Source organism: Theropithecus gelada, chromosome 5 (assembly GCF_003255815.1).
Source record: "Theropithecus gelada isolate Dixy chromosome 5, Tgel_1.0, whole genome shotgun sequence".
NCBI lineage: Eukaryota > Metazoa > Chordata > Mammalia > Primates > Cercopithecidae > Theropithecus > Theropithecus gelada.
In genome coordinates, this window is record NC_037672.1 from 67,277,487 (window position 1) to 67,304,712 (window position 27,226).

The 27,226-nt window shown below is 36.3% G+C and overlaps 1 protein-coding gene across 3 annotated transcripts in view; it reads left to right on the forward strand.

The window, feature by feature from the left end:
• Positions 1–27,226, forward strand: part of BTC (betacellulin) — a 50,767-nt gene that overhangs the window by 20,856 nt on the left and 2,685 nt on the right. Inside the window, exons 2-5 of one of the 3 annotated variants that reach the window (XM_025386039.1) lie at positions 3,598–3,696; positions 18,398–18,515; positions 24,215–24,361; positions 26,536–26,645. In XM_025386039.1, coding sequence (XP_025241824.1) covers positions 3,598–3,696; positions 18,398–18,515; positions 24,215–24,361; positions 26,536–26,644 — 473 coding nt within the window. In that variant the 3' untranslated portion in view covers position 26,645. Of the gene's footprint in view, positions 1–3,597; positions 3,697–18,397; positions 18,516–24,214; positions 24,362–26,535; positions 26,650–27,226 lie in introns of all 3 variants that reach the window. The other 2 variants (XM_025386041.1, XM_025386042.1) reach the window with 2 other exon arrangements.

Consider the following 27,226-nt stretch of genomic DNA (forward strand, 5'->3'; position numbering starts at 1 on the left):
GTGAAACCCCATCTCTACTAAAAATGCAAAAATTAGCCAGGCATGGTGGCAGGCACCTATAATCCCAGCTACTCGGGAGGCTGAGGCATGAGAATCGCTTGAACCTGGGGGGTGGAGGCTGCAGTGAGCCTAGATTGCGCCACTGCCCTCTAGCCTGGGAAATAGAGTGAGGCTCTGTCTCCAAAAAAAAAAAAAAAAAAAAAAAAAAAAAAAAAAAAAGAAAAAGAAAAGAAAAAAGAAAAAGAAAAGAAAAGTGTGTGTCTATCTTCCCAGAATGTGATCTCCTTGAGGTTAATGATAATACCTGTGTCTGTTATCTTAGAGCCTTCAGTGTCTTGAGTCTTGTACCTGTATCAAATACACAGTCTTAATAAATATTCATTGTATTATGAATGAACAGGAGTGTCCTTTTTCTTTATAGCAGCCTTTATTGTTTAGTAGATAATTTTGTGAGCATTTATCTGGTTTCTGAGTCTCTTTTTACAGATCACAAACTCAAATACCTGTTAGGGCCTGAGTAGTTAAAATAGATAAGTGCAGGAAGCCTCATGGGTTCTGGGGCACTTAAAGGGGTCACCTGCTTCTTAGTTTCAGCCAGTTGTTGCTAGGAAAGTATTTTAGGTCTGTCTTGCCAGATCTTCCACTCTTTCAATGGAAGAAGAAAATTCAGGTTTAATATGAACTGCCTTGATTCAATTATTAAAAACTGTGAAGGTCAGGCAAATGCTTCTTCAGGCTCACTTTGGTTCACACCCACCAACCTGTGACCTGTAGGTTGCTGGGGTGGGCAGGAAGAGGAGCAATGTATGCTCTGCTTGGTTTGGGGGCTGGCTTGGCTGAGGATTCCTCCTCCCCATGCTTTGCCTCCACCTGTGAGGACAGTAACCTCCTTTTGCCAACTGACACCAGCATGTGAAATGAGGCTTAGCAGAAGGAGCCTGGGCTGTAGCCCCCAGCCTATGGGGATGTTTGAAGGCCTCAGCAGGGTTTCAAAGGAATTGGAACTCCCTCTGTGAGTGGAATTGGAGAATAATGGGTTAAATTATAAGTGACAGTGAGAAGGCGTACAATTGGACTGCACATTGTATAGCATGTGCCAAGTCATGTGCTCTTTTTAAAAATAAACTTAAGTTTTACAATAACCCTGAGAAGGACATACTACCATCCTCAGATTGCAGATGCAGAATCTCTATGAGATTTAGAGATTTTTTTATTTTTATTTTTATTTTTTTAGTTCCCATCATTAGAAGAGATTAAGGCCTATTACTGCCCATGAAGAAAACCCATGGATGGGATTTTAGAAATGAATTAAACATATTTTATTATTTTCCACTAGAAATTGCTCCTGGGATTTTTGAATATAAAGAGTTTTTTTCTTGTTCATTTATAGAGTGATTCATTCAGTCTTTTAGCATTTGTTGAATAGTCGTTAAATTCTGTATTAGGCACCAGGATTACAAAGATGAATGATATAAAATTACTGTGCTTCAGAAGCCCTAAATGATTGTTTGTTTCTATTTGTTTCAAGTGTGAAGGAAAGGGCAGGTGCTGGGAGAAAACGTGTAAATAATCTAGAAATTTGGTAGCCAAATTACAATTTACAAAAGAAATACATGAGTCACTCTTTTTTCTTGTTGCAACAGATAAAATGTGCTTTTAGAAAGCTTCGAAAATACAAATAAGCAAAAATTAAGAAAAGTGTTGCCTTAAGGAAATTGTGAGCTACTCTCTATTTACTCATTCACCTTTTGACTATATGGATAGGTTTTTACATATGTTTGAATATCATCTTTTAATGGCTGGATAGTATTTTGTTGCATGAAGATAGTTCAATATACTTAATTAATCTATTGTCAGTTATTTAGGTAATCTATATTTTTTTTAAGCTCATCCCATTTTGTAGCTAAATGTCTTTATTTAACGTGAATTATTTCCTTAAGAAAAACCATTAGCAATGTAATTACTGAATTTAAGATTTATACATTGTGTTTTCATTTGCTTTTGTGTTTTGTGTAGTGCTAAATTGTCCTCAAGGAAAGCAATACTAATTTACCCATCACCAATGGATTTGAGTTTCCGTTTCTCTTTACTGTTACCCATGCTAGGTACAATTTCTTTCTTTAAAAAAATGTTCCAATTAGATAGGTAAAAAAGAGTCTCTCTTTTAAAAGACCCTTTTGAAAACTCTTGACCTTTGAATTTGCTAGCCACTGTTGCTTTCTGGTACAGTAGTAGCACTTTCTGTTATGGTTAATTGGCTCCACAGCTTGGGGGCAACTTGAGGATTTTGCGATCTAGCACATCGTATTCACCTGTGTGTTCCTGTATGTCCATGAATGTTTGTTGAATGAAATTGAATTGGAGAACATCCATATGTTTAGAAATCATTAGACGTATAAATTTCAATACAACTGGTGGAGAGGCTATTTTATTCTTGTCAGTTGCATCATAATAAGTAATTTTTATTGCACATTGCTTACATACCAGCACCGTGTTAAGTGCTTTTCATAGTTATCTGGCCAAAACAGCTCTTAAACTCAAGACCAGCTAATTTCTAAGCCATCTTTCTCTTTCTTGACTTTCCTCCCTCCTCTCTTCTTTCTTTTTCTATTCTTTCCTCCTATTATTATGGACATGTTTAAACATATACGAACTAGAGAGGACAACATAATGAACCTTGATATACCCACCATCAGCTTCAGCAATTATCAATATGTAGCCAACCTTATTTCATCCATGCCTTTTCATCACTTCTTTGTATCCTCCTTCTCATGTTGGATTATTTCAAAGCAAACATCAGATACATCAATTTTATCCATAATCACACACACACACACACACACACGATATAGAACCTGTTTTTTAACCTAAACCACAATATCATTATCATACTTTAAAATATCTATAACATATTTTAATATTATCTAGTGTCCAGTCAGTGTCAAATTTCCCTGATTATCTCATAAGTGACCTTTTCTGCTTGGTTTGTTTGAATCAGTATCTACACAAGTACTGCACATTGTATTCTGAACCATTCTAACCACAGCATGGCATTCTTCTCTACCTTGTAAAACATGTGGCCTGTCCTTCTCAGAAACAGAGATTCTTAGCTGAAGGGATCTAAAATTTTTAAAGAATTCCCATGGATCAAGTATCTCCCCAGAAAGAAGCACACTCAGTTGTTAACACCTGAGAAACGCTGGGTCTGTGTGGAATGGAGAAGGCACTTTGCTTGCCATGGAGGTTCACCATCCACTTTCCCTGGAAATTCATCAGTATATCCACTCAGGGACTGGGAATTCAGCTGCTCTTACTTCTGCTTTTGTTATAAGGCTCTTTCACAAGCTATGGCCAAGTTTCCTCCTTAAGATCCATAGTTAGATGTAAGTGATGGTGACTTGAAAATTCATTCTTTAGCAATGAGCTGAAAATGTGCAGCATGTTGGCCTCTGTATCCCTTCTGGGAGTGAATGACTTGGAAATGGAAACTGTAGGTTGTTATTTTCATAAATGGGTGAAATGGGTGACGACTTTGATAGACTGTTTCACAATAAGCAAATTTTCATGTCTGGTTTTGGTTGTGTTTTGAACTTGAAGGTCTAGTGATCCTCCACTGTGTGGTGGCAGATGGGAATTCCACCAGAAGTCCTGAAACTAATGGCCTTCTCTGTGGAGACCCTGATGAAAACTGTGCAGGTAATGTTTCACAAACTTTATATTCAAATCTGAGTTTTAGTTTTCTGATAATAATAGTACTCATAATACTACGTAATTGAGTACATATTGAAGTACCAGCCACTGTGCCAAAGTGCTTTATATACAGTAATTCATCACTACTCACAAGAGCCCTCTGAGCTAGATAATATTTTTTATTTTATTTCAAGGAAAAACCTACAAAGATTAAGTAACTTGCCAAAGGTCATACAGCTGGAAAATAGCAAATCTGCAATTCAAACGCAGGTCTTTCTGATTCTAGTGCCTCTGGTCAGCCACTGTATTTTGGGTCACAGATGCATGTTCCAGACTCTAGCATGTGATATCTTAGTCTGGATTCATGAAAAGCTGACATATTCTACTCAAAGTTAAATTCCTTTTTTTCTTTTCTATTTCTTAGTTAAAAGAAGGGAAGAAGGCAAGGATTTTACATATTTTACCTTGGAGATGCTTGAATTAGTGTTCTGAAACTTATCAGTCTAAGGCAGGAGTTGGCCTTAGTAAAGGGTTAGGTAATAAGAGTTTTAGGCTTTGTGGGTCATGATGTCTTTGTCACAACTACTCAACACTGCCATTGTACTGTGAAAGCAGTCATAGACACTATGCAAATGAATAGGTTGGGCTCTGTTCCAATAAAACTTTAGTTAGAGAAACAGGCTGTGGGCCAGATCTGATGCTTGGACTACACTTTGCTGACCCCTGGTCTAAGGTTATGTTTGTTCTGTATAGATTGTATGGTCTAGTCTTCTACAGGGGTTATTTCTGACTTAAAAAAACTTCTATGAACTGGGAGTATGGTGACTTGATGTAAACTTCTCCTTTCCTAGCACTCTTGGGAAGTTGTAACAGAGCCAGGAACACACTGAGCAAGTCTTCCTGATGTGAGTCATCAGTTCCAGCCCAATTTTCCCCTTTCATCCCTCACAGTAGTGGGTGGTCAGAGGGTGCTCATCGGCTGTAGAATCTAATGGTGTCTTAGGTCATGTTTGGGTCTTGTCATCCTTGTAGGCAGAAGAACAAGGCCAACTTTATGTGTTCATGTGTTTTTCTTCAGTCTGATTTCAAATGTCTTCAATGATGGCATTTTTTCACATTTCCCTTGGGAAATCATTCCATAATTTGATGACAGACAATGTTCCAAAATCTTCCTCATCATCATCCTAAATGTGTTTTCTAATTTTATTTTTATTGTAGTAAGAACATTTAACATGAAACCTACCCTTTTAACAAACTTAAAGTGGGCAATACAATATTGTTAACTACAGATTAGCAGATCTCTTCAAATTTATTAATTTTGCACTAACTGAAACTTTGTACCCATTGAATAGCAACTCCCCAAGCCTCCAGCAACCACCATACTACTATCTGCTTCCATAAATTTGGCTATTTTAGATGCCTCATATAAGTAGAAGCATTCATATTATATTTGTCTTTCTGTGACTGTCTTATTTCACTTAGCAAAATTTCTTTCAGGTTCATCCATGTTGTCACGATGGCAGTATTTTTCTCTTTTGTAAGGCTGAATAATATTCTATGTATGTACTGTACTTTCTTCATCCATTAATCTATCAGTAGACTCTTAGGTTGCTTCCACCTTTTGACTTTTATGAAATAATGCCACAATAAACATGGGAATACAAGTATCTCATTGAGATCCTGATTTTTATTAGGTCATTTGTTTTCTTGTTATTGAGTTGTAAGAATTCTTTATGTATTTTGGATATGTGTAATCAATATGTTTTGTATAGTGCTAAATTTTCCTCAAGAAAAACAATACTAATTTACCCATCACAATGGATTTGAGTTCCCATTTCTCTTAACTGTTATAACTTCTAACCCTGTCTCTGCACAGCCCAAACTCTGTTGTTTCTTTTTCTGTGAAGAAGCTTTTTCATTTGACATAGTCCCACTTGTTTATTTCACTTTTGTCACTTGTGCTTTTGGTGTCACATCTAAGAAATCATTGCCAAGACCAATGTCAAGAAGTGTTATCGTATGTTTCCTTGAAGGAATTGTACTGTTTCAGGTCTTAATATAAGTCTTCAGTCCATTTTGAGTTGATTTTTGTGTAATGTAACAAGTGAGTCCAATTTCATTCTTTTGCATGTGTATATCTAGTTTTCAAACATCATTTATTTAAGAGACTACCCTTTCCTCTTTGTGTATTCTTAGTACCCTTTCTGAAGATCAGTTGTTCATATATTCATGGGTTTATTGTTTGGCTGTCTACTCTGTTCTATTGGTCTTTATGTATGTCTTTATACCAGTACCATGCTGTTTTAATTATTGTAGCTTTGTAATATGTTTTAAAACCAGGAAGAACGATACCTCCAACTTTGTTCTTGCTCAAGATTGTTTTGGCTATCCAGGGTCCTTTGCAGTTTCCTTTGAAATTTAAATTTGACTTTCCATTTCTGTAAAAAAAAGTCATTGGAATTTTGAGAGTCAATCTATAGATCACTTTGGGTAGTATGGACATTTTAACAATATTAAATCTTTTAGGCCACAAAAACAGGATGTCTTTTTATATACTTTTGTCTTTCTAAAATTCTTTAATTAATATTTTATAGTTTTCAGTGTACAAGTCTTTCATTTATTTAGTTAAGTTTATTCCTAGGTGTTTTATTCTTTTAGATGCTATCGTAAGTTAGTTTATTTTTTACTTTGCTTTTTGAACAGTTTGTGATTAGTGTATACAAATACAACTGTTTTTTCATGTTTATTTTGTATCCTACAACTTTGTGAATTTGTAAATTAGTTCTTACAGTTTGTGTGTATTTGTATATGTGTGTGTGTCTGTGTGTAGTCTTTAGAATTTTATATGTTTAAGATCATGTCATCTTCAAGTAGAGATAAAATTCTTTTTTTCCAATTTAGATTCCTTTTATTTTATTTTTTCCTAATTGCTCTGACTAGGACTTCCTGCACTATGTTGAATGGAAGCAGTTAGACTGGACATTCTTGTCTTGCTCCTGATCTTAGAGGAAAAGCTTTGTACTTTTTTACCATTAAGTACCATGTTAGTTGGGGGTTTACATATAAGGCCTTTCTTATGTTGTGGTAATTTCCTTCTATTACTAGTTTGTTAAAAGTTATTATGAAAGGGTGTTGAATTTTGTCAAAATGAATTATGAATGAGTCTATATTCATTAAGGACATTGCCCTGTAGTTTTCTTTTCTTATAATGTCTTTGTTTAACTTTGGTATCAGGGCAATCCTGGCTTCGTAAAATGTTTTTGGAAGTGTTTCTTCCTCTTCAATTTTTTGAAAGAGTTTAAGGATTGGAATTATATATTTAAATGTTTGATAGAATTCACTAGTGGAGGCATCTGGACCCGGGCCTTTATTTGTGGAGGCTTTGGATTATGACCAATTTCCTTATTAGTCATAGGTCTGTTCATATTTTCTGTTTCTTTACGATTCAATCATGGTTGGTTGGTTGATTCTAGGTATTTATCTCCTTCTTCTTGGTTATTCAATTTTCATAGTAGTCTAATATAATCCTTTTTATTTCTGTGACATCAGTTCAAAAAGCACAAAATAATAGAAAAAGCTTATAGAATAAGATATAAAGAAAATATTTTTGTAGAGCTGTACAGTGTGTTTGTGTTTTCAGCTGTTATTACAAGAGTCAAAGGAGAAATTAATAAAAAAGTTTATGCAATAAAAAGTTATAGTAAATTAAAGTTAATTATTGAAGAAAGAATTTTTTTATAATGCAAATGTATTGTAGCCTAAGAGTACAATGTTTATAAAGTCTACGGTGGTTTATGATAATGTCCTAGGCCATCATGTTCACTCACCACTTACTCACTGACTTACCTAGAGCAGCTTCTAGCCTCTCAAGCTCCTTTCATAGTAAGTGCCTTATATAGATATACTATTTGCAAACTTTTATATCATACTTTTACTGTACCTTTTCTGTGTTTAGATACAAAAATACTCACCATTATGTTATGATAGTCTACAGTATTCAGTACAGTAACATGCTATATAGGTTTGTAGCCTCAGAGCAATAAACTATACCATATAACTAAGGTGTGTATAGGCTACACCATCTAGGTTTGTGTAAGTACACTCTATGATGTTTGCTCAATGAAAAAACTGCCTAATAATGCATTTCTCCAAACATATTTCTGTCATTAAGTGATGGATAACTATATATCATCCTAGTCCTTTCTGGCCTACAAGATTTCTGCTGAGAAATCCACTGAGTGTGATGGAGGTTCCTTTGTGCATGAAAAGTAATTTTCATCTGACTCCTCTCAAAATTGTCTGTTTATTTTGAACTTTTGACAATTTGATTGTGAGGTGTCTTGGTGTGGATTTCTTTGGGTTTATGTTTTTGAAATTTGTTGGTCTTCTGATTATGTATGTATATTTCTTTCCTTAGATTTGGTAAGTTTGGGGCATTATTTCTTTGAATAAGCTTTCTGCCCCTTTCTATTTTTCCTCTTAGACTACTATCAGATATATATTGGTCTGCCTGTAGTTATGGTGTTTCATAAGTCCTTTAAGCTTTTTCACTTTTTAAAATTCTTTTTTAATTTTTGCTCCTATGATTGTATAATTTCCAATTATCTGTCTTGAAGTTTGCTAATCCTGTCTTTTGCTTGACACAGTCTGCTGTTGAACCCATCTATTGAATTTTCCAGCTTAGTTACTGAATTACCCAGCTTGAAAATTTATGTTTGATTAAAAAAAATATTTTCTACCTCTTTCTTGAAAATTTCACTTTGTTCATGTATTGTTCTCCTGTCTTCATTGAGCATCTTTATGATAGTTATTTTAAATTCTCTGTCAAATAAATTATACATCTTCATTTCATTAGTGTTTTTTTTTTTTTCTTTAGGATATATTTACCTGTTCCTTCATTTTTCTTAACTTGCTGTGTTGGTGTCTGTGCATTAGAGAAAACAGCTACCTCTCCTCTCTTCATGGACTGGCCTTATGAAGGAGACTCTCATTAATCAGTCTGGTTGAAGACTTGGGGGCCCTTCGAGGCTTTGTGCTAGTCCAACTCTCTTTGTTCTGAGATCTAGGAACTTTTCTTCTGATCATGCGATGCTGTGTTAGGGGTAGGGATTATGATGAGAGACTGTCTCAGATTTTTTTACCTTCTTCAATGTGGCTACTTTTGCATTCGCTTAGAGGACAGGAGCTTCTCAACTATTTTCTGAATTTCTTACAAAAGAATTTGTCTTTATTTTGTAATGTTGACTCAGTGTGTTTGTGGAGGGTAGGATAGTTGGAGGCTTTCTATTCTGCCATCTTGATGATGTTACTCCTCTTTTTTCTTTTCTTTAAAACAGTTTTTATTTCAATAGTTTTGGAGGAATGCCCATCAATGATAGACTAGATAAAGAAAATGTGGCACATATACACCATGGAATACTATGCAGCCTTAAAAAAGAATGAGTTCATGTCCTTTGCAGGGACATGGATGAAGCTGGAAACCATCTTTCTCAGAAAACTAACACAGTAACAGAAAACCAACACAGTAACAGAAAACCAAACACCACATGTTCTCACTCATAAGTGGGAATGGACACAGGGAGGGAAACATCACACATTAGGGCCTGTTGGGGGACGGGTGGCAAGGGGAGGGAGAGCATTAGGACAAATACCTAATGCATGGGGGGCTTAAAACCTAGATGACTGGTTGATAGATGCAGGAAACCACCGTGGCATGTGTATACCTATGTAACAAACCTGCACATTCTGCACATGTATCCCAGAACTTAAAGTGAAATTAAAAAAATAGTTTTGGAGGTACAGGTGGTTTTGGTTGCATGGATAAGTTCTTCAGTGGTGATTTCTAAGATTTTAGTTCACCCATCACCCAAGCAGTGTACACTATATCCACTATGCAGTCTTTTATCCCTCACCCTGCTCCCAATCTTCCCCTCTCAGTCCCCAAAGTTTATTATAGCTTTCTTGTGCCTTTGCATCTGATATTGTTTGACTGTGTCCCCACCCAAATCTCACATTGAATTGTAATAATCCCCAGGTGTCAAAGGCAGCAGGGCCAGGTGGAAATAATTGATTCATGGGGGTGATTTCCCCCATACTGTTCTCATAGTATTGAATAAGTCTCACGAGTCCTGATGTTTTTATAAATGGGAGTTCCCCTGCACAAGCTCTCTTGCCTGCTGCCATGTAAGACATGACTTTGCTCCTCAATCACTGTCTACCATGATTGTGAGGCCTCCCCAACCATGTGGAACTGTAAGTCAATTAAACTTCTTTCCTTTATAAGTTACCCAGTGTTGGGTATGTCTTTATTAGCAGCATGAGGACAGATTAATAGAGCATCTTCATAGCTTATCTCCCACTTATAAATGAGAACATACACTATTTGGTTTCCCATTCCTGCATTACTTCTCTTAAAATAATGGCCTCCAGCTCCATTGAAGTTGCTACAAAAGACATTATTTTGTTCCTTTTTATGGTCAGGTAGTATTTCATGGTGTATATAAATCACATTTTCTTTATCCATTCATTGGTTGATGGGCGCTGTTTTCTAATTCTTTATGTACTACAAATGGATGTAGTTTTTATATGTCTCTCTAATACCCTTTAACAAAAAGAGGGGTCTAAGAAAATCCTTGAACAGAATAATCCCCAATCTCTCACTCTAAGCCATTTTGTTGTCTTAGGCAGCTTTCTGCTTCCAGCACCAAAATTTTCATTTTCGAAGTCTATGCCCATCAATGCAGACCTTCCCATCACACGTCTTCCATAGTAACTCAGTGACAAGTTACAGCCTGCATGGTCTTAGCGTGCCACAGGTCTAATCATTCACTGTGTAAAAGCCGGTTTCCCACAGTGTAGAGGCTACAGTATAAGATCTTTATTTTTAATTTTTTAAAATTTAATTACTTGTTTTTGCATTATTTGCATAGTTTTAGCTTTTAAATTTATCTCTAATTTTTTCTCTGGAGGATCACTGAGGAAGTAGTTATTTTTGTTCACCCACTCAAATCCATAATTTTCTCTGAATTAGTTGTAATTTCTTTTCTGAGACATAGTCTGGGGACATGTCCAAATAATTATTTTTTGGTATATTTTCTGTTTTCTTTAAAATTTATTATGATTATTTTTAATTGACAAAATAATTATACATATTTATAGGATACAGTGAGCTATTTCAACACATGTATACAATGTGCAATGATCAAATCAGGGTAATTAGCACGTATCTATCACCTCAAGCATTTATCATTTTTATGTGTTGAAAATATTCAAAGTCTTCTCTTTCAGTTATTTCAAAATATGCAGTAAATTATTGTTAATTATAGTTATCCCACAGTGTTAGAGAACATTAGAACTTTATTCCTCCTATCTAACTATAATTTTGTATCCTGCAACCAATCTCTGGCTATCTCCCCACCCCCTCAGCATCCATGAAAAGCGAAATTTATTAATCTCTGATTCTTTTTTATCACTATTGCTTGTATGTTCCCTTTCCCTCCCATTCAGGAGGTTAAGCCTGCATTTATAGATCTTATAAATATTTTAGTACAATTATTGTAAATTTTGTAAACTATTTTACAAATATTAAATATAAACGTATTATTTACAAATAAATGTAAAAGCTGAAAACTATGCAAATAAGGCAAAAATGAGTTTTTGACTTAAAAAAATTTAAAATAGAGACCATATACTGTAATCTCTACATGGGGAAACTTTCTTTTACACCATGAGTGATTAGGCCTGTGGCACGCTAAGACCATGCAGGATGCAACTTGTCACTGACTTACAATAATTTTAAGAAAATATTATTTGTAAATTATTTTAGTAAAGTTATTGGCATAATTAAGATACAAATACAGTAGTGATTTGGTGGAAGATCACTTTGCTTAAATATCACAATAATAATATAATGTCAGAAAAATTATTTTGTATTTTCCTATATAGGATATAGAATTTTTTCTTGCAAATGGGCTTAAAAATATAGTTACACATTTTACTATTTGGGGAATATTATCTAGAGATGGAGAGAAGACAGACTTCAACATGGCTGTATGTTGAGAAATCAATGAGAAACCAGAAATACAGAGCAAAAATGCTTAATTATTTCTTTGGTTTACTCTTCTTCTCCTAGTAGCCTATTAGAAAACAGAAGACAAACAAAAAACATCTCAAGAACACAATTCTAGAGGTGTTGAAAATCAATTGATTTGATTTTGAAAATTTTAATCAAGGATGGAGCTTCTTGAAATTTTTGTGGCATTGAGTAGCGTTATTTATGTTACTACTGTCCTTTCACATTATCAGGCTAAAATAACTGTATTACCTTAAAATATCGGGTAAAATTAATAGGTAGACTATGCTAAATATCTTTGAGCTTGATCTCTCAGAATCTAAGGTAGATGGGCCTACTCTTATGTGATGGTCACGATAGCATTAATTAACTTATTTAAATCAATTTTCTTCCCCTTTCCACCCTCCTTCTCATTCTCCTTCCCTCTTTACTTTTTTGTTTCCTTCCTTCCTTCAGCCCTCCTTTCGTTCCTTTATTTGGTGATTTATTTTATTATACTTTATTCCTTTGGGGTATAGCATCATCATCAACAATTACACTTTTAACAAAAAGATAGCATCCATCATCTATTTGTCTCCTACTATGTGCCAAGGACTGTTCTGAGTGTTTTATGTATATAAATTCATTTAATCCTATGGGGTACCTACATTACTCCCTTTTTCAAAAGAAGACACTGCGGCACAGAGAGATAAAGTAATTTGTTCAAGATCACACAGTAGACAAAGTAGCCTGACATGAATTCAGAGACATCATCTCTCTAGAAAGTGTGTTGTTAATCACCATGCTAAACTGCTTAGAATCATGTGGGAAGATCAAAATGTGGAACGTGTGAGAAAAATGCTAAAAATAATAAGAATAGCAATCATTTCCTGAAGGTAAAGTGCAAACGAGAACAGTAGGTTCTTGAAAAATAAATGAATAGGATGCCGGAACAGATCTTCTGTACTGACTGTATCATTTTCTAACTTGAGTGTTGCATTCATTCATCTTACTAATATTTATGAGCACCTACTATGCAGCAGGCTGTCGTCCAGGTGTCAGGGATGCAAAAATGAACAGTGGTCAAATATGAAGTCAGAAAGGTAATGGAGAAAGAGAGGTAATGAGTACTGTATAACAGAGCCTTGCCAAGGAGTATAAGGCCTTCAGCTTTTTCTCTGAGTGAGTTTTAATGGCATTACTCTGGTTTTTGTATGCAGATTTGATAGTCAAGTGGGCAAAGGCAGAAGGAAAGAGACTAGCTAAAGGTGTTGTCATAGAAGTGATTTCCAGCCTGAGACGCTACTGGGCTCAGACCAGGGTAGTGGAGATCATGGGAATATTCTGCATATATTTTGAATGCAGCCAATAGGGTTTGTTGATGCATTGGATGTAGGGTAAGAGAGAAATAAGTCAAGATAATTCCAAGATTTTTGGCTGAAATAATGTAAGAATGGATATTATTTACTGAGATAAGGAAAGACCAAGTTTCAACGGGAAAATCAAATATTCTATTTTGAAAGTGTTAAGTTGAAATGTCAGTTAGATCTCCAAGTGAAGATGTTAGTGGGACAGTTGGGATTGAAGGATGATATCTAAGATGTAAACTAAATTTAGAAATTGTTATCATAAAGTTGTGTTTAGGACAGGAGACTTCATGAGCTTACCCAGGAAGGAGAAGAGATGAAAGAGTATCCAGCCCTGCTGTATCTGCAAAATTTTAGAGGTTGAGGGAGGCGAGGAGGAACCTGTAAAGAAGAATGAGCAAAGGATTCATCATGCACACAAGAAGTCTATAGCATGCATTCTTGAAAAACAAGGGAAAGATAAGTTTTCTTCCTGTCCCTTCATCTTTATTTGCCTCTAGCCATGAATATTTTTAAACATATGCAAAGATACACATGCTTCAACACTGATTCTTTTTTTTTTTCCACCAAAGGGATTAAATGAAAAAGGGCAGCTCTGGGTGAAGGCCCATTCCTATAAGCTCAGAAATGGTTGCCAGAGCCTTCTTAGTTAAAAGACATGCTATTCTGTCCATATCGCACCACTGAACTCCTATATAAGCAAATTCTAGTGGCTCAAAAAAAGTTAACATGTACCTCTGTGAGATGTAACGTCCCCTTTCACTTTTCTGGAGGAAATGTCATTGGATGTAAGACAAATGGGAATCCTCAATTAAAATAAATTTTCAAAGTTTGTATTTCTTCAAGGACACTGTGAATTTACATTTCCCTGACCAGAGATAGCTGGCAAGACAAAAAAGAAAATTAACTTTAAATATATAAAACTTTCTTCTTCACATTTTGGCCTAAGAGGTTTGTAAAAGGAGGAAATCCCTATTGGGAAGATGCCTGGAAGCCAAGGAGTAAAATAATAAAGCCCTAGGCTCTACTTCCTATCTGTGTGGGAGTATGAATTTATAGTTGTTTTTCTTCCTCAGTCTCCTTGTTAACACCTGTGAGACATCTATTTCAAAGTTTAGTCTTTCCCTTTACATTTGTACATACAGATTTAACTATGCATCTAACAACGGAGCTAGAGACACTATAAGACTATAACCATTATAATAGGTATTACGAAAAAGCACTGTAATAACAGTTGTAGTACTGATTGACCTTTGAGTTGACTTCAGAATACAGTTGCTGATATTAATGTCATCTACAAAATTATTAAATACATTTGAATGAACACTGTTAGAATAAATAAGCAAAGGTTTTATGAAAGATACACGTAATGGATCTACTCCTGAGAGTTTTAGTCACAAAGGCATCACAAAGCCTCTTTTGTCTTGAGAACTAGAATCATATAGAGACTAAGGAACTATCCTATGTTTAATCAAAATGTCATCAAATTGAGGAAAATTCCATATGGAAACTAAGTCATTTAGGTGTCTACTGTATTCCTCCACTTTGGCTTAGCCCAGGGGAATCTAGTACATCTCATCTAACTACCCATATGACCCAAGGAGGATGACTACTTCTTGTTTAATGCTGTGTGATCTAAGAAAGATGTCCCTGCTTCCAATTCCTTTTGCAAACCTTAGAGTTAGGTTTTTACATCCACTGACCTGCAGTAATCCTAATCGTTTCTTATTTAATTGGTGTTTAGCATCTTTGGAATATAGAGTCTTATGAGGAGATCGATATGTATTACTTGTGGTGCCCATCCACTTATGAGATTGTGTTGCAGCCTGACCCACTAGTGGATGTACTTTTCCAGTGAAATTCTCTGGGACAGGGGTATGTTTTGTTTTTGGAATTTGAGTTGCAAAAGCGTAATGTGGGAGGAAAAAAGATCAATTGCATTCCACCACCTCTAGGATCAGAGGGATATTTCTGGTTGCTACCTTGCTACATTTTCAAGACTATGTCATTCACTTTACAACAGAGAAACACAACACTTAGGACATATCCCTCTTTTGTCATAGGATTAACTTTTCCTTCTTCTTGATAAATATCTCTGGAATGGAAGGGTATATTCACCCTCCTGTGCCCTATATCATCAGGTCTCATGACAGGCAGAAAACATTGGGTTCCATAGTTCAATTTTTAGATAACATGAACTTGATGAATACTGGATTATAAGGAACTGAAATTTTAGGTGCCGTTCAAAAAAAAAAAAAAAAAGAATGCTGATAAGCTTTCTCATTTTGACAAGGACAGGATGATCCCATCTGGGTTTGTATGTGTATGTGTGTGTGTATGTGTATTTATGTGTATGTGTGGCAGTATGTGTGATTTATTTTGCTTTCAGGTTTTAAAGTTCCATAAAGAAATCACTGGACATTTTCTGCCTGGTGGCATGGAAATGTTTTAAAATCTAAATAATGTTGAGAATATTTAAGAGCATGCTTACTTGGCAAAGGAGAGAGCTCTGTGAGCGATCAAAACAAGACCTGGCAAACATTTCCTTGGCATAGATTTGTGCTGCTTGGATGAACGAAGGCTGATCAAATCACTGCATTCAGCAGCTGCTGGTTAATTTGCTTTTTGGTATCATACTCTGCATGGTGTTTATCAAAAGCCTGGGTGCATTTAAAGGGGCACAGCAACTAGATAAATAAGTAAAGATTAGGATATATAGCCAAATGACTTTGATATTTAAAGATAGGTATGCTTTGCAAATCTGGAAAGGTCTTTCTGGTTCATACAAGATCTGTCATTAAGTCTGCTGCCTCTTGAGTTAATCTCCTTCCCCTCCATCTCCCTAGCCCAGACTCTTATCGCATGTGTCTCTTTGCCCCCACTAAGAGCCCAGTCTATACTCTCCTATATAATATGGCGACAAAATGCTCCACAGTTTAAAGTATTTTTATATATACCATTTAATTTTATCCATAGGAATCATCTTACTCTCTTGCTTTGTGTTTCAAGTGTAAACACTTCAGCCTACTGACATCTGAGGTTTCTAACTTTCATTCACAGCCATTCTTTGCTATTCTCCTTCAGGATCCTTCCATTTCAGTGAAATGTGCCTCCCACTACCTGCACTAGACCTGCATATTCTTGACTCTGTGCCTTTGCTATTGACATTCTCCATAAATCAATTGCTTGTTCACCTCCTCTAAAAAATCTACATTTTCCATTCATTTCTCTTTGATTAGGTCAACATTCTTCACACTCATACGAGATTGCTGTTAGAATTGCCAAGATTTTAAGATTCTTGGATTAACTCATTTGCTGAGGGGATTGCTGTCCCAGGAATTCTGCTATGAACTTCTACATATCTTTATTTATTGCGTCTCTCAACAGCCCTTCAATGTAGATGTTATCATGTCTATCTTACAGATGAGGAAACAAAGGTTCAGACAGCCTAATTAGCTTGCCCAGACTCATGCAGCTAATGAAAGGCGGAGTTGAAAATTAAACACAAATTTTCTTTCTCTGAATCCAGTGTTTCTTCCACTGTTTTCAGTGTACTAAAACTATTATCTGGTTATGATGGTTGTTTTTGCCAGTTAATTGCTTATTCTTGTTTTTTGTTTGTTCTAATCTACCAATTTAAATAATAAGATAGGGTATCCTTTATTTCTTTGATGTTTTCTACTGCCTATTACAGAGCTCTGGAAATGGAAACACTCAACAAATGGAAGCTGACATCAATTTATTTGTCAAAATACACAGGTCTTTGTCTTTGATACATTTTGTAGTTATTTCTGGAAGAAATTTCAGTCCTTCTGATGAGTCTCATTGGTTGACATGTATCAAGCAAATACCTGGCATGTAGTTCAAGCAGCCAGCATAGGTGGTTATCAAGTCACCAATCAAACCAGGTTAGCCAGTTCCTCAGTGAGATTCTGCCATCCCCTGAAACTCTGCACTGTGACCTGGAATCACAGGAATTTGCAGTGTATAGATCATCCTAAGTCCTTTGAGATTCCTCTCTCTGGTGGCCTGGGGCAATTATATGTACCCTTTTCATAATATTAATTAAGATGTTTAGTAGTCATTGCTATTCATAAAATGATTATTCAATGTCATTGGGATGACAGGTGCCATACCAAACCTAGTGTGACATGCCCTTCTGACATGAACACACTATGGTCCTCCTGGCTCCACAGGCGCCTGGATCCTGCAAGCTGTTGGTTATACCATGAACATGGAAAGTTTGACCCTGGGCTGGAGCTGGCTCATTAGTTGTTTTCTGTGGGTGTGGGCATACGTCCCTTGTAAATTAACAGACGAAACAGCTAGTTAGTATTTCTGTTCTGTTTCTCTTGATGATTGTTATTTACTGAAATTTTACATGTCAGTGATGGGGAAATGCTACATGTTACTACCCTCAGTTGAAAAATTAGGCAATCAAACCCCTAAAAGGGTAAGGCAAGGAAGTCAGTTCAGGAGTGAAATCCAGAGCATGAAGCTTTCAGTATTTTCCTCCTCCTTCAGAACAGCAGAAAGAATTCATGGGCCAAATGAGAGACACAATTGCCCACGGAGGCAGGTGTGACTTCTGCATGCATCAGGCTGAGAGTCAGTGACAGACACCTGGTGAGCGGCTGGCTCAACAAAATGCCAGAGTGTATGTGGCAGTCAAGATCGTGGACTCAGTGGCACACTCCCTGGGTTTGAGTCCCAGTTCTGCCACTTTCTATCTGTGTGATCTTGGAAGGTGACTTAACCTCCATGTGTTGTGCTTTGTACATCCGTAAATTGGAGATTAAAATGGTGCTTACCTCACAAGGCTATTATGAACATTAAATGCACAATATACAAAAAGCAAACAGACCAGCATCTAGCACCCAGGAAATACTATGGAAGTGTTTAAGTTAAACAACCACAACCAAACCCCAAAACCAACCAAACAAAAAACCTCTCTTCTCTAGCATGGCTCTGATAGCGTTCATGGAATGAAAGCCTTCTTCTTCTTATACTTGTGTTTTACCCTTTAAATGACACTAAAGTTTCTGAAAGGTAGGTTGAAGTCAATTCTTAATTAAAGTAGGTAACATTCTCACCATGATCCCCATTGTCCAATCTCCAGAGCTATTTTGGAGTCACAAAAGTCTGAATTCTATCCCAATGCAGAGAGAAAGAAAAATGAGAGATTCAAATATATTCTACAGAGAAACTGGCAGCAAGATAGGAATATGATTCTATTTACAAGCGAATATTTAAAAAGAGTTGATTTATTGAACTTTTTCTCATTTTCCAGCTACCACCACACAATCAAAGCGGAAAGGCCACTTCTCTAGGTGCCCCAAGCAATACAAGCATTACTGCATCAAAGGGAGATGCCGCTTCGTGGTGACCGAGCAGACGCCCTCCTGTGTGTAAGTGGAGTGTCCTCAGCCAGCAAGCAAAAGGGTGCAGAATGGTGCCCGCCTGGGGCTTGCCAGGACTGGAAAGTGTGAGCTAACCATGCCATCTGTCCGAACACAGTTCTGCCTGGTTCTGCCCCCAGCCACTTGTTTAGGGGCCCACTCAGCAACTACTTATGGAGAAACTGACGCACACTTTCCTCCTGAAATATGAGTATGTGAGAGTTCAGCTTCACTTCCGGGCTGGGCAGTGTCCTCTGATTTCTTGCGCCAGCAGAACTGATTCTTTTCAGCTCAAATAATCTCCTGGGTGGTTCAAATGGAAATGAATTATTCTGGCAAGTGTTAGGTGGTTTATAGTTAGTGTAAATACGAGGAAATTCCTGCCAAATTAAGAGCTACTTTTGAAGGTGTCAGTTAAGTGCAAGGAATTAGTCTTATTTATAAATAAGAGATTAGCGAAGCCTGTTTAGTACAGTGGGGAATTGGGAGAAGAGTTTTCTTTTCAACTCTTTGTATTTGAGCCTCGTTCAGTTTTACTCAGGCATACACAACTTTCTTTTTGCATCTTTTAAATATGTGTTTTCTTCTAAAAGGATGTCCCACTAATGTGCTTCCTGGGACCTTTCCTTAGAGAAGTGGAAGGTGATTCTCCAAGTGCAATTTTCACTTAAAGTTCATAGAATGTTCTTCTGCATAGTTGCCCCAGTATATAAGTGTTCTTCTCATAAGTTTCTCAGAAAAATGATTCCAAATCATAATTTTTTGGAAACTTTAAGGGTCATAAACTTTTTAAAAACTTAAATATATTTAATTTTAAAAAGAAATATGCGTGGATAATACTTGGAGGCAGATAACAATTGCTAATGTAAGAAAATAAGGAAGTGTGTGTGTGTGTGTGTGTGTGTGTGTGTGTTGAGAGGGATAGATCCAATTTTTAAAAAAATTCATTTAATTGCTCCCTGGTTTGGAAGCATATATTGAATTTTAAAAATATTAATGATCTTTAACTTAATACATTTTCGTGATTGGTTCCTATGTCTGCAGATTTATTGTTCTTTGATATTGCTGCCGTCTAAAATGAAAATCACAATGTGTAATCTACCTGCCTAGGATCAACACACAGATTGTTCCCTTCAATGTAAAGTTTACACTCGATTTCTTAGCCTTCCTAGATCACCTGATCCTGGCTTAATTTTTTAGCTATATCTCACCATATTCCTAAATGCTCTTCTAAAATTCTACATTTCATTTCATGATTTATTATATGCTCTTCTCGTAGCCTAGAAAGCTTATTCTTGCTATGGTTTAAGATGCACTGCACTCATCATCTCCTTGTGCACCCCTTCACTGACTTCCTCCTTCTCAGGCATACACCCAGGTCTGACTTAGATGGCCTTCCCCTGTGATCTAGCCACACCTCTATGAAAGCTCTTATCCACTGGAGCATAACTGGTGGTTTCTTTCAATGTGCCTTCTGAGACTGTGAGCTCCTATAGGGCAGGGCTCATGGTTTATTCATTTTTGTATTTCAGTGTCAAACACAGCCCTCAGAATTTACTAGGTGCACAAGAAATGACTGATGCATGAACAAATAGTGCCTCTATTACAGTCCATCTAATACTACACTAAATTTCCAGACCAAGGCCTTAATCTGAATGGAACATCTTCTTAGTAGAGGAATAATACACAGTCAATGGGAAGCAGAAGATCATAACAGACGGGGCACAGATTTTGGAGTCAGATATACCTAAAGTAAGATTTTGTTTTCCCCAATTATAAGCAGTGTTAACAGTGGGTCAGTTACCTTTTCTGAGCCTCAGTTTTATCATCTACAAGGAGTAGTAATACTGTCCTGTCAAGTGGTAAAGAAAGCAAAATAATAAATGCAAAAAACACTAATTGTGGTACCCAGCACAGAGCAAGAGTTTAATAATTTTTAAAGTTCCAACTTTTTAAGAACATATTTAAGTATGCCATTAATAAAAAGTTCCACTTTTTTTTTTTTTTTTTTTTTTTGACAGAGTCTCACACTGTCGCCCAGGCTGCAGTGCAGTGGGGTGATCTCGGCTCAGTGCAAGCTCCACCTCCCAGGTTCACACCATTCTCCTGCCTCAGGCTCCAGACTAGCTGGGACTACAGGAGCCCGCCACCACGCCCAGCTAATTTTTTGTAATTTTAGTAGAGACGGGGTTTCATCGTGTTAGCCAGGATGGTCTCAATCTCCTGACTTCGTGATCCTCAAGTGCTGGGATTACAGGCATGAGCCACCGCGCCCGGCCCCAACTTTTTAAAAACAATTTTTTTTTTTTTTTTTAGATAGGGTCTCGCTATATTGCCCAAGCTAGACTCAAACTCCTAGGCTAATGTGCTTCTTCTGCCTCATCCTCCCAAGATAGCTATGAAATGGGTAGTAGAAAATCAACCTAGGACTGATGTTTCAGGTGATATAGCACAGATTCAGGCAAAACTCTCTTGCCATTGGTGATAACGCTGTCTTGAGAAACCAGAAATATCTCCTTTTCTTGGGATCATGGGATCCCACAAACATGGGAGTTTGTAGACTCTTGTTTTTACATGAAAAACCAAAGTGTGTTTCAAATAATGCACATCTTCTCCTAGTAATCTTCTCAGTACTTCCTTTGAAAAGGAACAATTTGTTTCCAGATACATAATTTTTATTTATACATGCAGCACAGCACATCTGCTATGCAGTTAAGAGCATGAACTTGGGAGCCAGACTGCCTTTTTGAATCCCCATTACCTTATCTTCTCTGTGCATCAGTTTCTTCATCTATAAAATGGTGTTAATGATAGCACATACCTCAAAGGTGGTAATAAGGATCAGGTTAATGTTTATAGATCTTTTACAACAGTTTCTGGTGGTTATTTCAGAATAGTGATCCCAACGCCCAATTTTGCAGTACCCTTAAGGATCATGAACATCTTTTAAAATTATTTCTGATTTTAAATAGTATAAGATGCTTATTAAATAAAAACCCACTTAATCACCATTTAATTAAAAAAAAGTTAGAATCTGCTCTCTTTGCCTCTTCTCTTACATAAGAGATACACTCACTGAAAATAAACATCAGCTGATATGTTATTGGTTTGCTGAAGAGCATAAATATCATAAGAACCACTATAACCAGCTATGTTAAGGTTTGACCTTTTAGCATGGATTCATTGGGGTACAACTTACAGGAAGTACTGCTTAATGAGGAATTCAGTTAAAGCATTGTTAAGCCACCAATCCCACAGCATATAATTAGGAAAACATTCTAGAAGAGTAGAAAGTAATTGCCGTGCATTTTATGGGCAAAGCTATTGTTTACAAATATCACATTTAGTAAATTTGTTAGAGGAATATTTAAGCTAGTTGGGAAAGATTATATTTGTAAGATTTAATTCCAACCTTATAAAAACTCTGACAAATCTTTCTCCTATACATGCAATTAAAAGTGATTCCCGGCCAGTTGGGTTGGCTCACACCTCTAATCCCAGCACTTTGGGAGGCCGACAGGGGCGGACCATGAGGTCAAGCAAACTATTGCAAGAACAGAAAACCAAACACCACATGTTCTCACTCATAGGTGGGAACTGAACAATGAGATCACTTGGTCTCGGGAAGGGGAACATCACACACCAGGGCCTTTTATGGGGAGGGGGGAGGGGGGAGGGATTGCACTGGGAGTTATACCTGATGTAGATGACGAGTTGGTGGGTGCTGACGAGTTGATGGGTACAGCACACCAACATGGCACAAGTATACATATGTAACAAACCTGCACGTTATGCACATGTACCCTAGAACTTAAAGTATGATATTAAAAAAAAGAAGAACAACTAGAAAAAAAAAAAAAAAGAGAGAGAGAGAGAGATTGAGACCATCCTGGCTAGCATGGTGAAACCTTGTCTCTACTAAAAATACAAGAATTAACTGGGCACGGTGGCACGCGCGGTTTCATCCCAGTTACTCTGGAGGCTGAGGCAGGAGAATCGCTTGAACCCATGAGGCGGAGGTTGCAGTGAACCAAAATCACGCCACTGCACTCCAGCCTGGTGACAGAGTGAGACACCATCTCAAAAAAAAAAAAAAAAAAAAAATGATTCTCCCCCTCCCTAGTTTTAGTCTTATGTATGACAGATTTTTGATATCTCATGCAGGAAACAATTTTCTTTCATTCATCCTTGCGTCCTTTTATAGATGCCTTTAGGTGTCTTTTCTCCTTTGCTTGCATTATGCCTCACCTTTCAACTGATGGCTGTTACTGAGCTTGTTTTTTGTTTATTTGTTTTGAAGCACTGTCTCAGCTACAATATTGGCATTAAGGGATCTCTTCACTTGAGAAATACAGGCTTTGTGAGGATTGACTGCGTTGGCTTTTGTCGAGCATAAAGTATAGAACAGCCCAGCAGTAAATCCTTTCTTAAAGGAAAATGGGGGTGCACAGAAGTTTTCTAAGGAGAAGAATTTAATCTTTTTGACATTTAAATAATTATGTATAGGACCAAGTATCACTTTGTGTTTTGACTTCATTTGAAATATTCTTTTAAGCAAAATATTTATTAATATTTTCTATTACTATTTCCCTAATATTAATAAAGGAAATTGTTTATTAATAGTAAGATACTGAGGTTACAACACATAATTTTGGGTAAAATGTCTCCAAACTTTTAAAGTACCTTAATTCTCTGATGCAGTTCAGATAATTCTATGAGGAGTACTCAAATCACTGAGTTGTTAGCCCTGGGCGTTACTCAGACAAGCCCCAGCTTGGTCAAGTGGATACATAACTGTAATCTCAGATTTAGGACATCTGTTTATGTTAGATATATCCTAAGGCAGATTGATAGAAAGCTGAGAGAATGAGGGAAATGAAGAGAGATTGTTGATTTCTGGTCATTCCCTTGAAGAGGGCCATGGAAAAAAGGGAAGCCATTTAGAGGAGAGTGAAGAGAATGGTGAACAGATCTGCAAATGTGGTTTTAGGAATCAGATAAAGGAGCTAAAGAGGACAAGAACTATGTGTTTGCGGGGATGTAATGAAGGAGGCAGTGAATAGAAGAGTAATAGAAGGCATGACCTAATCTGTGATGCCTTCAAGCAGTAGAACTAGAATCAATGGATAGCACTTACAGTGGAGGAAGGAGGAAAGAAATTCTGTAGAAACAACATTTATAGAACATTCTCTCTATCTAACATTTATGGAACATTGTATTATGAACTTTCACCTGCGTTAGCACGTTTGATCATATAAAACCATACAATTTTTATCTAATTTATAAGACAGCTTGAACACATCAAAACTATTTGCGTTATCCTGTGATGAAATGGGAAGTCCTGGGGATTTTTGAGTTCCTTATCATGGAGGTATTTAAGCACTGGGAATGCTGTGGAGGAAATTTTATCCTCCTTTCCTTTTTGAATTCAGAGACTAAAAGTTTAAAATACATTTTAGTTAATTGTCATCATCCTTGTGTATTTATATTAGACATATTAATAATGTCTAATGATCAAGTGGTGACAGGTTTTCAGCAAAGCAAAAAAATTGAAGTCACTAGTCAACAAAGTAGTGTACCTTTTTTTAAAAAAGGAACTGTGTTCTTTATTAATTTCAAGTAATTAAAACTGTTAATTTCTTCAGAAAAGAAGTAGAGATTCTTAAGTCTTGCATCTTTTACTTCCTTGCCCTCTTCTTGTTTTATAGCTGTGATGAAGGCTACATTGGAGCAAGGTGTGAGAGAGTTGACTTGTTTTACCTAAAAGGAGACAGAGGACAGATTCTGGTGATTTGTTTGATAGCAGTTATGGTAGTTTTTATTATTTTGGTCATCGGCGTCTGCACATGCTGTCAGTAAGTATTTTTAAACTTAATTTTAAGTAAATCTGAGAAATAGTATTGCTCATAGTTTTTCTTCTTTTCTTCCTTCCTACATTCTCTTTTGCTTTTTCTTTGATTCAAATAAATCTACTTTTTGAGCTTTGCCATTGTTGATATAGAAGTACTCATAATAAAACACATAATACATGATTTTTATCATTTACTGAATAAAATTGTTATAATTTAAAATAAAATCTGTATAAATTTTCTAGTGAAAAAAGACAATTATTTAGTCTTAAAGCCTATATTTTATGTTTGTTAGTAGATTACATAAGACTTTTATTTTCTAAAATTGTACCATAACACAATAACATTGAAAGATAAAAACAAATTTTTTTTTTGCTTTGCCACATTAAAATAATAAACTTTATGTGCAAACCACATTACTTTGTTTTTCCTTTTGCTTTCTATTATATATCAGAACTTTGAAAATCAGGAAACATCTTGTTTTTTCTCTGAGACAGAGCGGCTTTGCACAACTTTTATTTGTATTTATTTATTTATTTATTTATTTATTTATTTATTTATTTATTTTGTGACAGAGTCTCACTCTTTTGCCCAGGCTGGAGGGCGGTGGTGCGAACATAGCTCACTGCAGCCTCAAACTGCTGGGCTTAAGCGATCCTCACACCTCAGCTTCCTGAGTAGTAGGGAATACAAGTGTGTGCCACCACGCCAGGCTTTTTTTTTTTTTTTTAGAGACTGGCTCTCACTATGTTGTCCAGGCTGGTCTTGAACTCCTAGCCTCAAGTGATCCTCCTGCCTCAGCCTCTTGAGTAGCAGGATTACAGGTGTGAGCCGTGGTACCTGGTTCTGGGACAATTCTTAATTAAATTAGTTTCTTTTTGTAAACTTTATTTTTTATTTTTATTATTTTTTTGCAGAACAGGACTACCACCAAGTATGCTACCAAAACAACAAAAAAAGTATCTTATTGAAGTGGTATCTTTTTGTCTTAAGAAGCTTGCCCAGATTCCTAAACTCTTGGATCTACCCTTCACTGTGGACCATACATAAAGAGGGTGCTCTTTATGATTCCTTTCTTTGCAATGTGCTAGGGAAAAAAACACTACCGTAGAGGGAGTCTTTGATTATTTATTTATTTATTTATTTATTTATTTATTTATTTATTTATTTGGAGACAGAGTCTTGCTCTGTTGCCCAGGCTGGAGTGCAATGGCTTGCTCTTGGCTCACTGCAACCTCTGCCTCCTGGGTTCAAGCAATTCTCCTACCTCAGCTTCCCGAGTAGCAATTACAGGTGTCCGCCACCACACCCAGCTAATTTATGTATTTTTAGTAGAGATGGGATTTCACCATGTACACCAGGCTGGTAACTCCTGACCTCAAGCTGATCTACCTACCTTGGCCTCCCAAAGTGCTGGGATTACAGGCATGAGCCACTGTCCCCGGCCAGAGTATTTAATTTTTGTCTCAACTCCTCCATTCTGTATCTTTGAGACTTTGGGCAAATTTCTCAACATCTTTGAACTTTTATTTTCTGTAAAACAAGACTGTTAAACCAAATAATCTGTAAGATACTTTCTAACTATAAAATTGAAAGATATATTTTTATTTTACCTACTTAAGGTAGGAAGAAATACTATGCCAGGTTTGGGGCAGAGAATCAGTTGGGCAAAGCTGGGAAACAGCCTATTTTGTTATATCAACTTGGAGCTGTACTTTAGGAAAACAGGAATGCAGTCTGGAATATCTAACACATTTTTTAATGTATCTAGAAGCCTAGTTAATATATCCAAAGGCTACGTCACTCTTGTTTTCCTTATGCCTGTTTCCAATTTGTACTGTTTCTTGTACACCACATGTACACTATGTAATACTCATTAGTCTATTTTGTAAAATAACTTGGCCTGAAAAATTCTCTTCTGCTAACTAAACTCCAACAATATAAGTGACATATTCTTTCTGTTTTGATAACTATTTTCTACCCACACTGTTGCCTATTATACCTATCATCTGAACCTAGAGAAGGAGATGGGTTAAGAGAGAACCCTAAATATATATTTTTAAAAGAAACCTATGCATTTTTAACAGTCTGTAAATAAGATCATAGGATCTTTTGATGGATAATTTTGTGTTCACATGAACTACTAGGCCCATACTAATTTCTAACATGTATTTTCTAAGTCCTCTTCGGAAACGTCGTAAAAGAAAGAAGAAAGAAGAAGAAATGCAAACTCTGGGTAAAGATATAACTCCTATCAACGAAGATATTGAAGAGACAAATATTTCTTAATGTAAGTGAGATAAACTTGCTGATAGAAAACTATTCAGGTGACATTTAACTGGTGAGACTGGGCTGGCTTACTTGCATTTAATAAATCATTCACTAGAGTTTGCTTTTATTTAAAAACATCTAAAAATAAATTTTTTTTTTCATAGAATCTGAAACCAAATAAAATACTTTCTCGTATCTTTTTCTGCATGTTACCACAGAGATAGGCATTCTAATACTGCATGGTTGTGGGGATATTTATATAATTTTTCTTTCTAAGTTTTGGGCACAGGAAAGAGGTATTTTAATATAGACACCTCACATTGAAAGGAAATAACAATAGCAATAATAACTACATATATTGAGCATTTACCACAATGCCAAGCACTGTTATAAGCTCTTTAAATGTAACATCTGTAAGGATTGTGCAGGAATCACAAATATTCTCAGATGATCCAATAGAGAGATTTTAATGAAAGAACCATGGATCAAGGTTAAGGAAAAGTACATTGAGGCTCCCTGAGCTTGGGAATGGTTGGGAACTGTTGCCCTTCCTATAGGAAGGGCCAAGGTAAATATTATCTTAGCATTCAGAGGCATGTT